Source organism: Pinus tabuliformis, chromosome Q (genome assembly GCF_031772625.1).
Source record: "Pinus tabuliformis cultivar Carrire ecotype Pingquan chromosome Q, CPIR1, whole genome shotgun sequence".
Taxonomy (NCBI): Eukaryota; Viridiplantae; Streptophyta; class Pinopsida; order Pinales; family Pinaceae; genus Pinus; species Pinus tabuliformis.
This window is the reverse complement of record NC_142296.1, coordinates 630,621,071-630,635,179: the sequence shown is the minus strand read 5'-3', so window position 1 is coordinate 630,635,179 and position 14,109 is coordinate 630,621,071. Positions and strand designations below refer to the sequence as shown.

General features: G+C 43.2%; 1 protein-coding gene across 1 annotated transcript; it reads right to left on the bottom strand.

The window, feature by feature from the left end:
• Positions 1-641: 641 nt before the first annotated feature.
• LOC149221040 (uncharacterized) lies at positions 642-11,833 on the bottom strand. Its single transcript, XM_089387301.1, has 3 exons — positions 10,470-11,833; positions 8,483-9,722; positions 642-809 (listed from the first exon to the last, which is right to left on the bottom strand). Exons 1-3 carry the CDS (start codon positions 11,831-11,833, stop codon positions 642-644), a joined length of 2,772 nt encoding a protein of 923 aa, XP_089243427.1.
• Positions 11,834-14,109: the final 2,276 nt, after the last annotated feature.

Here is a 14,109-nt window from a genome sequence, read left to right as displayed (position 1 = left end):
TGTTAGGTACTTAACATTTGAGATTGTTTCTCCTGCACAGGCCAAGCTGGCTTTGGAAAGGGAAGTTGGATGCTTCCTAGGGTCTGACACTATCACCCTTTCCTTGATGAATGCAGGTGAGACGTGATCATCCAGAAAGTGCATCCTCCATCCCTGTACAATATTCTTCTACAACTCGTCAAATGACATATTTTACACATCCATGATCGGATCATCATCAAGGAGGAAAACATCTCCTTGCTCACTCGAGACTGGTTATGACACTAGAGGTGCTAGAGACTAAGTGATGACCTATGGTGCTCTCGGCATAAGGTTAGTGTCTTGATTTTTTGGCTCCTATTCCAACTCCATGTTTCTCACTTTTATCAATTTCTGAATCTGGTGAGCAAGCTCTTAATCCTGCATCTATTCACCCTCTTCCTCAATTGTAGGTTTTTCTAGCTCATCAACCTGTATCAACATTGTTTCCTCTATTGTATCTCCTTGCCTTTGTTCTTCTTCCTTATTTTTCTTCTCGCTTCTTTCTCTCGTCCTTAAATCTTGTTCTTCCTTCAACTTCTTCTCATCTCCCGCAGCTTCAGTTTTGGTTCCTACAACCTCTTCTTTTCTCTCTTCTTTCACTCTCCTCTCTTCATCCACTACTACCTCTTTGCTTCCACTACCAAAGGTTCCTTCTCTGGGATAGGATCTACCTTCATCTTGTAGCTTTTCTCTCCCTTTAGGTTCTTAACAACCTTCCTCTTTCCATTCTCCTTCACTGGATTGTTACCTTCTGCTACTATTTTTGTTACTTCTGGAGCTACTACTGTCTGTAGAGCAACCTTCCAAGTTGTTGTTATACTGACTGGATCATTGAGTCTAGAGGCATTGTAGCAATACCTCCAAGGGTCCTCCTCTGACCAATGAAATGTCCCGTGGATCCATGGAAAGTACACTCTCGCACAGTGGTCCTTGCGATTACTGTGGGGAATATACAGATTAAATTCCTTGGTGCCGAACTCAAATTTTACTATGTCCTTAGCCTTGACATTTGGATATTTTGAGATCTTAATCTGGTATAACCCTATCTGCAAAGGAAAAGCAAGACATGATGCTTTCTTCTTCCTATGCAATCTTGTTGACAACCTTGTAGCGAGGTGGTATGAGACTTTTTGCATGATCAAATTGTCAGTGGCATACCTTGGTAGAACATGTGGAGGCTTCTCTCCATCAAACACTCATATGAAGGTGCCACCTAGTGAGGCATACGAATATGTAATGTTTACTATCGCCTCCATTGATTCTTGGGACATGCAAGGTGGATCCTACTCAAAGATAATCTTGTACAATGGGGTGATAAAATGGTCAGTTAGCCTTTCATCACTCCTTGATAGCTACAGTCAGAAAGCAACTTGCAATAGATGTTGATGATAGTCTCTTTTGGTGTCCATGTCCAGCTCATGCCAGGGAACTAATGTTGGGCACACATTACATCCAGTAAGTATGAAAACATGTAAAACCTTGCTTTCTCATTCTTGGGTGGATTCTAAGCCTTAGCCACATGCGTCTTCAACTGATGAGCCAAAAAACATAACCAGTTGAATGGTCTCCCATCATTCACCAACTGGTCCAATAAGACCACCCACCCTTCAGGAAAGGTTTCTGTTTTCTCTTGACCATATAGTCTGCAAGAAAAGATGATCAATAAATTGTAAGCCTTCCTTAGGGACTTGGTCTTGTAAACATGGGTAGGTGTCTGCCTAAACTTCAATGACTCTTTCACCCAGTGCTTGACAATATCTCTTGTGATCACATAACTATCGGTGGCATAGAAGAGTGAGTCCATACACTTCACCAGCTCGGATGAATGATACATCTATTGAAATTTCTCTGCCTTGAAGGTGCCAAGCTCTCTCTCGCCGACACTGTTCAATGTCATAATCTTTTCATTTGTTTGTGAGATAATCTAGCTGATGATGTTTGCACATGGGAAGGTGGGGTACCTGCATAAAACCTTGTATAACCCTGACCGTTGGATATTAAGATAAACCTGCTAGTCCTCTAAGTCTTCCTTGAAGTCCTCTGCAAAAGTTCTTTGATCTGTTTCCATGTTAGTGTTGTACCCTTCTCAATGAACAATTGAGTAAATTCATATACTAGCAAATCCACTAATATCTTCTTAAATTCTTCCCTAGTACTACTCTCGGCGGTTTTCTTTGATGCAAATATCTTCGATTCCATGTTAACTGTAACTGTTAGAGATATGCTCAACAACTATTATACCTGTGGGATAAAGAGGACACTGAGGCAAGGAAATGTCAGCTAAAAAACCAAAGCAACTTCAATACAAGATCAAGCAGCAAGTCAGGCTCATGATGGGAAGGATTATGCAGTTTTGGCTGACAGAGGTCACTAGCTGACTGTGGGAACTATGCATTGCATGGTCCCAATAGTCAGTCAGGAAGCTTGATGACTGGAATTGTGCAATGCACAGTTCAGTCTGGGCCAAGGCCGGGAGAGAGTGCACATTGTGCAGTCTCAATGGCCAAGCTAGGAGGTTGTTTCCTAGAACTATGCAGTGTTCAGGTTGAGCCAACCTAGGCCAAGCTCTACACAATTCCAGAAGCCAAGGCAAAGGTCTTGAGCTCCCAGATTGCGTAGTGGAAGTAGTGGAGTGTAAGATTCGGGCAAGGGGACCCAGATATGCCCATGGGGAGTGTGAAAAACAAGCGGATCTGAAGGATGATGTGATTCTGAGTGCAGATATGACTAAGGGGACCCATATATGCCCATGGGGAGTGTGAAAAACAAGTGGATCTGAAGGATGATGTGATTCTGAGTGCAGATATGACTAAGTGTTGATGCATGCATGTGAAACAAGTGTGGGAATCAATTAAACTAAAGGAAAATGAAGCATGTGAAGAGAGTTGCTGCAACGGTGACCATTGTTGCAAAAAGAGGAAAACACATGTGACACTCGGGAAAGGCAATCTATAATTTGAAACAACACTTCTACAAGCTAGAATGAGTTAAAACACTAGTAGGTGTTCAAAGAAACAATTGAAACAACACTCTCACAAGCTGAACAACAAAAAGCGACAGAAAAAGTGGCAAAAGACGGGAAAAACAAAACTCACCCAGAAAATCAATGACGATCACATCGAAGGCTCCTTGATCTCCTCGAGAATGTTAGAGCTCCAAGATCGAGTGTGAAAATGATCTCTAGCAGTGTTGATTAAATAGATTTGTTCAATTCAGGGTTTATGACGTGCATGCCTAAAATCAAGGAAAAAGCGACACTTGGCGTCATTTTCTAAGAATAACTCAAGTGCCTCCTTGGAATTACTAAAAAATAGATCCCTATTTTTAGGGATGATTTTTTCCTTTTTCTTTTTTTCTTTTTCAAGAAAAACTGCCATGCATTGCCTAGAAAGATTGCACAGTTCTCGGAAGGATTAGGCAACTCTTTGGTTCATGCACTACATAGTTTCTGAGCACAATGGGGTCTTCACAATTTTTGGGCTTAGTGGCTCTGGGTTGCCTCTCATGTTTGTACAAATTCCTTGCTCAAGCATGGATACCATTAAATACTACGCATTTTCTGAGCTCAAGGCTCCCTAGCAGTCAAGACTGTGCAATTCCCAAGAGCAAGGGTAGTTGCCATCAAGAATTGCGCAGTTCTCTGAGGTAAGCCCATAACTATCAAGGGACCAAGTCAGGAGATTGGCTTGTGGGTTAGAAAATGAACTAAGTAAGCAAACACAAGCCAAGATGAAAATATTAAGGCTCAGTCGAAGTACAAGTACCTGGATCAATGCAATATAAGTTTTTGTGGTTTAGAAGGAAGGCTCCGAAATCAAAGCATGGGCAAAATTTTGGAGGGTGGTTGTAGTCACTACAACAGACGAATTTAAGCAGAAAATGTATACTATTAACTATTATAACTCATGTGGATGCGCCCTAAAGGATAATTTGAGATGAATATGCCATTTCATGTGAAGATAAAATTTCAGATAACTTTTAAACCATATTGGTGCCCTTATCAAAACTAACATCTTCGATGCGTTTAAATAATAAATTCACCAACGTGTTAACATAATAATTGCACCGATTTATGGGATATCAAAAATAAAAAATGGAATTCTATCATATCAGATCTCTTATGAAACCACACACACCGACACATTTAAATAAAAACTACACCGATCCTTCAAAATAAAAAAAACGCACCTATTTCCGAGATTTTGAGGATTAAAAAAAGGAATTTTATTGTATCAGTGATCTTATGAAATTAGCAACACTATTGTGTTAAATCAAAAACCAAAATGGGGCCTTAAAATAGTAACCACGCCGGTTTCTAGGATTTCAAAAATAAAATAAAAAAGTATTTTATCATATCGGTGCTCATGTAAACAAAACAACACCAATGCGTTTAAATAAAAACAACACTGATCTGCACCTATTTTCCGGATTTCAAAAATAAAAAGGAATTTTACCATGTCGGTGCTCTTATAACAATTACCACACTGATGCATTTAAATAAAAACCACATTGTTGCCTTCAAATATTAACCGCACCATTTTTGGGATTTTGAAAATAATAAAGGAATTCTATCATGTCGATACAATTTAAAAATTCAACGCACCAATAATTTATCATAATTGGTGTGTTTTACTTGTAAACACATTGATGTTGTTTACTATTTAACACATCGATGTTCGGAAAAAGTGAAAAAAAAAACACGAGGTTTTGTTCAATTTGAAAAATGAGCGACAATTGATTTTTCAAAATCTAATTTCATGAATTATTTCAAATAGTAATAAGTTATTCACTATTTCATTCTTTTTCCCAAAATTTCAAGGGAGAGATTTGCAAGATAGACATATCAGGAACACTGTGCAACAATAGAATAATTTGGAATAGTAGAACTATTCAGAAGATCAAGAGTTGAAAGGTATGGTTATTAACTCAAAACCCTTCATAGTAAAAATTTTAAATTTTATTGTTGATTTTACTAATATTTTTTTTTTTACAATTTTTGTTAGGTTTAATTAAAAGAGAGATCATTTGCAAGAGAGACATACCAAGAGCATTGTGGAGCAACATAATATTTTGGAACTGCAGAAAGATCATAATTTTAAAGGTATGGTGATTCACTCAAAACCCTGCATAGAATTTTTTTAAAATTTTACTATTGATTTTTTTGTTAAATTTGTTTACATTTTTTGTTAGATTTACTCAAAATTAAAAAAAATAAAATAAAAACCCTACATAATAAAATTTTTACTATTGATTTTACTAGTAATTTTTTTTTTTACAATCTTTGTTCATATATAGATTTAATTACAATTCTCCTCGATGGGGGTGATTAACAAAGCCAACGATGATACCGAGGTAACGAGTGGGAATTCATGAATACCAAATGGATGAAGGCACGAGGACCGGCCTCCCTGTCCTCTAATTGCACCTTGTGTATAGGAGATGGTAATGTAATGTGTGTGAGACCTCAATAAGTGTTGAAACTCATGGGAGGTGGCATATATCGACGACTTATGGAGGCTGGTGAGGTTTGCTATCAGAAATTCTATGTTTGGTCTTGTTATGGTAAATGTAGTTTGAGCTTTGAGTAAGGGAGCGGTTGTTTCGAGGGCACCCTATCTGGGATAGGTGGCATCTTTGCTGTAGGCATCCCCTCCTCTACTTACAGGTGTGCACTTTTGTTAATTTCTAGTTTGGTATTCGGTTTATGTTCATCACGCACAGGGAAGGATTCAGCCTTCTAGCTTTGGTTTTGTTTGCTGGTCCTGATGGGGTCTAGTGGCATCCCTTGCACGCTGGAGAAAAAATTGTCTCGTTACTTTCAGTGGTCCCCTCTCAGGGTACTGTAAGGTCAGGCGGTGTTTGTGGAGCACGTGTGCTGGATTTTGGGTGGTTTGGTTAACGAAGGTCCTATTAAGAAAGAGGGACTATGAATTGCAGACCCAGGTCCTCGTTCTTATTTTGGAATTAAGCTTCTTTGCATTCTTCCTTGGTTGGTTGTGGTCCTGTCGACAGGGGTGGGGAGTTTCTCCTCGGTGAGATTTGAGGTTTTTGAAGTCACCTGTTAGTCAGCTTCAACTCATCTCAGTGGGTGTAGGGTCAGTCATGATGCGTCTGACTCCCTATTTGGATCGTTCCTATTTGTAGCTTAAGCCCAATTCAAACAGTGCGAGGGAATGTGCATTTCCATTGTAGATGGAAATGGCGACCACTAGATCTGGGCAGGGCGGTATTAATGCAAGTCACTTGGGACAGGTGGTCTCTAGCGGTCATGGTGGTAACAAGATGGGTCATTCTGGTGGGGTGGCTTCTGAGGCCTCTGGTGGTTGTGGTCATGGTGGCTCAGCGGTTGTTTGTGGGAGTCGCACCCCACGAATCCAACAACGGGGTAGGATGTTTCACTATGGCGATGAGGGGTGATGCAGGAAGGCTCGTAATTTGAGACGTGGTCAGAGACAAGATTGTTGTTTAGAGCATTGTCGGGATTTGATTTAGTCAGTACTAGAACACTTTGAAACCTCAGAGTGGGTGAGGCAGGAGGAGCATGTAGAGCTCATTACCACTTTGAAAAAATACACTACTTCCAATGCCATGTCTAGGAGTGCGTAGTGGTGGTTTGGCGAGGCCATAATATGTTATCTGAGAAAGTAGAGAAGCTGGAGGCTTGGATGGCCCACTTCGAAGAACATGTTCAATTCTCCTTCCATCTTCCTCCTCCTCTAGGAATAGCTCTGTACAACCCAAACTCCATCACTTCTGATGACTAACATGGTTACAAGTGTTTTACTTGTTTTATTTGTTTACTGGTGCTTTTAGCCTCCTAAGTTGTGGACTGTGTCTTTAGATGTTTTTTTGTTTCTTTGTCACATATTGATTGCAGTATTCAACAAACCTAGTCGGGGTGAGACTATTACCTCTTTTTGGAAGAATGAATAGAATCTTGATTTACAAAAAAAAAAACAAAAAACAAAAAACAAAAAACAAAAAACAAAAAACAAAAAACAAAAAACAAAAAATCAACACTTATCTTAAAATTTCACCTTATGGCTTAACTCCCTCTACCACTTCATGATTATGGTTTTTCATTTTAGACATTTTAAATTGAATGGGTTTGTGTACTTGCTATATATAGGGAATTTGACGTGTAAAGTAGGGGGACGACTTGTTGAATTAGATCCAAACCTTTCCAATCTTGTCTATTTTTTGAAAAAATGTTTGTTTCGTGGTGCACCTTGTGTAATATAACGCACCGACTCATCTCTGTCAAATAGTACCATTAAGTGACTTGTATTTATTTTTGTATGTTTTTGTTTTTTACTATGATGGCGATTCTTTTATCATTTTTTTTTTTCCCCTGGGAAAAAGTCGTAATTTCTATTAGAGTTAAGAAATTACATTTTGTAGATGCCGAAGCATTCATATAGAGGCAGCTGTGCCTGTCAAGTTCATAGTCTGCTAGAATAGATAGTGAATAAAAACAAGTTGTCTCCACGCAGGGAGCAATTTCCAAAACTGTATACTAGTAGTGTTCAAAATTGTAACCATGCTCTGCGCAGAGAGCCATATATATATGCTAATAACATCAAAAGTATAGTGCTGTACTCAGGACTAGACAATGGAAATATATACAAGCTATAAACAAAAATGATTCTGTAAGTGGGCTTTATAGCCCATCTCCCATGTGATCATCAAAAGGTCTGTGATAATGCTGGAAGTATGTTCCGTCGATTTCCTCCTGAATCAGCCAGTTGTCTCCTTGTCTGTGCGCTGCCTCTTTGGAGAGCTGGTCGGCGATGGTGTTCTGTTCCCTGTAGATGTGTCGACAGACAAATGATTCAAAGGAAGCAATCAGTCTTTTTGCTTCATCTAATATGTGTCTCAACGAAAATGCATGACAATGAGATGCATCATTCAGCCAATTGCATACTATTTTAGAGTCTCCAAACAGCTGGAGGTGTCTGCATTGTTTTTGGATGGCAAAGTGTATGATGTGTTTAGCTGTGCACAGTTCAGCATAATTATTGGTGCCTCTGCCTAAGTTTATTTGTATCTTATAGCAGTGCGATTCGTTGAGATAAAGTATTGCTCCTCCTCCACAGCCCACATCTTGCGCCGAGCCATCAAAGAAGGCCCATGGTTTTGATTTGTCGATGTTCACATGTCTTATGATACGTGATGGGGCTGTGGATTCCTCTTCAGGTATCATGTTATAGTCAGCAATAGTGTGGAGTAGGATAGTGGGCCAGTGGGGGGCTCTATGGTTAAAGATAGCCTGATTTCGGGCGATCCAAACGGCCCAGCAAGCGAGCAGCGGAATATTGTTAGATTTCCCTGAGTGGTTCTGATACCAGTTTTCCCATGCATCCATTATATTATTGCCTTGCCAATTTTTCAAATGCGGGAAGTGTGTGATGAGGGCATGCCAAAACTGTAATGTAATGTTGCAGTTCAAAAATAAATGTACAGTGCTTTCTTCCTCCCCATGACATAGATGACAGCGAAAAGGTCCATGAAAGGATCTCTTCATGAGATTTGTGCCCGTTGGAATTTTATCAAACAGAATGTTCCACATTAGCAATCGTGTACGGGGAGCCGACTTGAGTTTCCATAAAGCTTTCCATGTGGGGTGGATATTCGGAGGTTTGTAAGGCTCCATGAGTTTTAGATAACCTAGCTTCGGGACGTATGCTCCATGCTTAGCAAAGGCCCATATGATTTCATCAGGTCCTTCTGTGAGCCTGATGTGGGCTTGTGTGAGAGCGTCCGTATACTCCATCCATTCATTCTGCCACTGAGCCGGAATTTCTAATGCTTGTGCACTGGTCCATGCCTGATGGAGGAAGGTGGAGTTTGCATTATCTCCAATATGCATAATGTTGGTGATTCCTCTGTCATTTAGGTGCCTAATGAGGCCAGCTGATAGTCTGTGAACATTGCCACATCCGACCCACGGGTCCTGACCAATACGCACCGCATTGCCTGCCTTAATGCGCCAAGTTAATCCTTCACGTAACAGAGGTAAGGTACCAATAACAGCTTTCCATATGATGGATATGTTTTGATTTGTTCCATGTTGAGTGCAAATCCAATCCAGCACGTTCAGGGGCTTAATGTATTTTGTATATGCAACCCGTGTCCATAGTCCATCAGAGGTGAGGAGCTGCCATCCAAGTTTGGCAGCCAGTGCCCTGGAGAATAGGTCGAGCCTCTTAATACCCCATCCCCCCCAGCGCTTGGGTTTGGCGATGGTGTCCCATTTGACCCAAGCGAAAAGTCTTCCTGGCTGATGTCCCTTCCAAAGAAATCTGCTGCATATATGTTGTAACCTGTTCAAAATGCCCTTAGGTATCCAGGTAAGGGCCATCCAATAGACTGGCGTGGCTTCGATCACAGCTTTAATGAGGATCAGTCTGCCTGCACGGGAGAGATATCTATGGTACCATACCTGGAGTCTCTTTTCCACTTTAGCTATGAGCCATAACCAGTCAGCTATTCTGTAGCCATTAGGTTTCAATCTGAAACCAAGGTACTTTATACCATCCGACAGGGTCAAGTTGATAAAGGGGAAGCGTTGAGTAGCATAGGCAGTTTCATGTATAGAACAGCCAATTGTAGTAATCGTGGATTTATTATCGTTGATCCTCATACCTGTAGCTTGCTGGAAGAGAAGAATGGAGTTATGGAGGGTAGTGGTGTCCCCAATACTGCCATTCAAAAAGATCAGGATGTCATCAACAAATAATAGATGAGTGAGGTAGAAGTTATCCGCAAGTTTAATGCCAGACAAAAGATGCCTATCACGGGCAGATGAGATAACTCTACTTAAACCTTCCATAATAAGTAAAAACAGCAGAGGTGAGAGCGGACATCCCTGTCTGAGTCCTCTCTCAGAAGTAAAGAACGAGGTAGCTTCCCCATTGAGTAATACACTATAGGATACATCGGTGATGCAGCTCATAGTCCATTTGATGAAGTCATAGGGGAACCCCAGATGTGTAAGCAGCAGCCTCAAGTATAACCAGTTCGTTCTGTCAAATGCCTTGGACAGATCCACTTTTAGAATCATTCCTTTTTGCTTTTTGATCTGCAAGGTGTGCATAAGTTCTTGGGCAGTGGCAATAGCCTCGTGGATCTGTCTGTGGTGAAGGAAAGAAAATTGTTCGGAGGATATGTGATGCGAGAGAATGGGCTTGAGGCGGTTGGCGATGGTCTTGGCTATGATCTTGTAGAGGCAGTTACAGAGAGAGATGGGGCGGAAGTCATCAAAAGTGCTCGGGGCATTTGATTTGGGGATGAGGGCGATGAAAGTGGATTTAATAGCAGAGGATATTCTGCCTCTCCTTCTGCTGTCCTCTACAATCTTCAGAAGGTCATTACCCAGGATTTCAAAGAAAGCAAGGTAGAATTCAATGGTCCATCCATCTGGGCCAGGGCTTTTATCTTTTTTGAACCATTTCAGTGTAGCCTCCAATTCTTCCATGGTCACTTCCTTCTGAAGTTCCTCAGATTCTTCCTGTTCAATATATCTAGGGAAAAGTTCGGCCACCCTCATGATTTCCAAGATATTAACTTCTTCAGGAGCTTTATAAATGCCTCTAAAGTGCTCTGTGGCCAGCCTGGCCAGGTTCTGTTGTGAAGTAACAGGATGCCCTTGGTCGTTCCTTAACTCCCAAATAGTATTGATGACTTTGCGGCCATTAGCAAATTTATGATAAAATTTTGTATTATCATCCCCCTCCGTGAGCCAAATAGCTCTGCTTCTAAGCCTCCAACTTTCTTCTCTTTCTCTCAGGATTTGTGAGCGTTTTGCAATGAGAGAGGTGTAATTCTCCTTGCTCTCAGGGGAGAGGAAGGTCCCAGATGACGAATCTTCAAATTCTGCAATGACTCTTTCCGCCTCTTTTAGGGTCTGATTATCTTGGATGCGTTTTTGATGAGCCCAGTTTTTAGTAATCTGCTTGAGTTCTGTAAGTTTCCTAACAAAGCCCACTGAGATATCCTCGTCATCCCTGATGAGATTGGTTTGCCAGTAATTATGGACCAATTGGATGTAAGAGGGATCCTGTAGCCAAGAGGCATTAAACTTGAAGGGGCTTTTGATTTTGTGGGTGATGTCCTCTGCTTCTAAGAAAATAGGCCGATGATCGGAAATGCCTCCCGATCCAACCCATTGACGAACTCTGGGGAGGTTATTAATCAGAGATTCCTTAATAAGAAATCTATCGAGTCTCCTGGCCAGGCTTTGTTCTCCACTTCTGTTATTTGACCAGGTATATTGTAGTCTAGCAGACGGTATATCCACCCACTGATGTTCCTCTAGTAGGCTAGACATAGTATCTGTTAGGGAATCGACCTGTGCCAAGTGCCCCCAAGACTCACTGAAACCAAGGGAGAAGTTTAGATCCCCTCCAAGAATGATGTTGTCTGCTTGGAATAATTCTGATTCTAGTAAGGACCGCCAGTAGTTGGCACGGTCAGCACAAGGGCCATAGACATTGATGATTCTGATGTCCCTTTCTACAGAATGCGAACTAATGTCTAGCCCAATGAATCCTCTTCCTCCCCAAATATTCCGGACCTCCGCAGCTCTGTTATTGACCCCAATGGCCAAACCCCCTGATCGACCGGACGCATCCAGTGCATGGAAGGTCCAGTTAGGTAGCCAGGAAGTGAGGGTATGGATGAGGGGTTCGGCCTGACAGAGTGTTTCTTGAAGAAATATAATGTCCAGCAGTGATGATAAGAGCAGTCTCTTAAGCGCTAGTTTTTTGGCTAAACTAGCAAACCCACGGCAGTTGAAGGAGAGAATCTTCATGTGGGGAGGGGAAAAGGGCCATCCTTCGCTCTAAGGGCCCTGAAGATAGTTTGCTGTCGCCCGAGGGCAACTTCTTCATCAGCAGTGTGTCTTGCCTTGGTAATGCGGGAGGGTCGACCACGGGAGTTCTTGAGGGCCATGGGAGCGTTAGCCAGGTCGAGGCCAACAGCATCCGGACCTCTGTCCTTTGTGCGGGGTCGGAGAGAATAACGGGGGGATGGCTGGGTCGAAAGAAAGGAGAGGGTTGCAAGGGACGAAGTGATCCGCGATGGAGGGGCCACCGGTGAAGGGAACGGAAGGGAGCAGATGAGTGAAGTGTGTGTGCGGAAACTCAGGGGGTTATGAGAAGCAGAGGATAAAATAGCGGAGATAGGTTCAGAGCCAATAAAATTATGAGATGAGATGCCCAATGACATGCATGAAATAGGAGATGTCGGAGAAGGGAAAGTGTAAGACTTACCCGATTTCTCAAAGCCCGCTTGTTCCGTCGGTGGCTGCACCGGTGCTGGCGATGCAGGAGGAGGAGCAGTGGGAGCCATAGCTGTATCAGCTGCCTCCGGATTGCTCCGAGGTTCCTCCACATTCTGAGTGCGCTCATGTTCCCCATTGTTCTGAACAGGTTGCGGCCTGGGGGGATTGTCCTGAGGCGGATCAGCTGCATCTTCCTTATCAGTCGTCATCGCTTTCCTGAGGAGTGGGCAGTCCCTATATAAATGGCCCACTTTATGGCACCTGCGACAGCGATATGGAATACCTTCGTAATCTATAATCTGCTTGCGCGCTGTATCTCTCCACTGAATGGTTATGTGTTCTTGCAGGCCTCCCCTTGTGTCCAGGTTAATGAGAATCCTGGCATAGGCCATCATGCCCGTCTGCTGATAGGATTTGTCGTAGTCCATGAATGTGCCAATGGCATTGCCGATTCTCCTGAATATGTCTTCTGACCAGTAGTGAAGTGGAAGTCCTGGAAGCCGAATCCATACCGGTCCGATGCCTATCTGTTCTGTCTCTGGGTCAAACAATGGAGACCATCTCTTCAGGAGCACCGGGGCATGATCAAAGTGCCAGTAGGAGGACAGAACCCAGTTGGTATGATCAGCACGAGCGAATCTCAGTGCGAACCATCCCCTCACGAAGGTCTGCACGAAAGGGATATCCACCAAATGATGGCCCCAAACTTCAGCTGCCCAGGTCTTCAAGCGTGCTGCCGAGTAGCTTCGTCCCCTGATGCGCCCGACCAAAACTCGATCAGCAAAATCCATAGTCTCTCCCCACCGAATGTCCTCTTCCAATCTGAGAAAGATGTCGTCCTCTTTGGACTTGAAGCACTTGTATTTCCGTTTAGGGCCCCGAGGAGGGGGATTGCTCTGGGGGCGACCGGGGGGAGGGGTGCTAGCGTTCAGCGGTGCCGGGTTGAGATGTGAAGAGGAGGGGTCGCTGATGCCGGATACGGAAGGAAGGCCCGAGAGCGGAGGTACGGAAGTGAAACTACCAGAAGTATGACCGAAGGAGCCCGGGATTCCGGCGGAGGGGTAGGGTAAAGAGGGGTTTTGAAGCGGATGAGGGAATGAGCCAGATGCCGGAGGATGGAGACCAGGGTTAGGGTTTAGGCAACCGGAGACAAACCCTAGGGTTGCCGGAGAATGAGGGGGGGTGGAGAGAGCAGGCCAAGTCGGTGGATCATCCGGGAGGACCACAGGGTTAGACGGCTGCTGGTCACCAAACGGAAACGGAGAGAAATTTTCGGAGAACCCTGTGCTGTACATACCTCCTGAAGTGGCAAAGGGAGTGCGCCAGATGGAGACCCCTTCCAATGGGTCGGCTGAATAATCAACGGCTTCGATGTCCTCCATTGCCAGCTGCGTCTCGGATCTGCGGACACCTCGAAACGGAGAGTAAACCGGGGAAAACGACAGTTCCCAGTTCAGTAACGGACCGTGCAGGGTGGTCCAAAACCGTCACAGTAAGTCGCCGGATGTCGCGGCACAGTCTCTACCCTCCGATAATGCTACCAGCGTGATAGCGGCAAGGTTCTCGGCGGTTAAGGTGAGCCGGTAACAGAGGATGGCGGGCGCGTAAACGGGAGGCGTCGTTCAGCTGCTGCAGAGAGTTGTAAACCCTAACCTAAACCTTCTCGTGTCTTAGCCCGACCGGTCTCCATCGCTCCCACCTTGCCAGCGATTCTTTTATCATTACAAATAGAATCTTCATAATTTAAATTATTTTAAAAAATTTAATTTCATTGTTGGTGTTGAACAATTAAACACCCGGTGCAT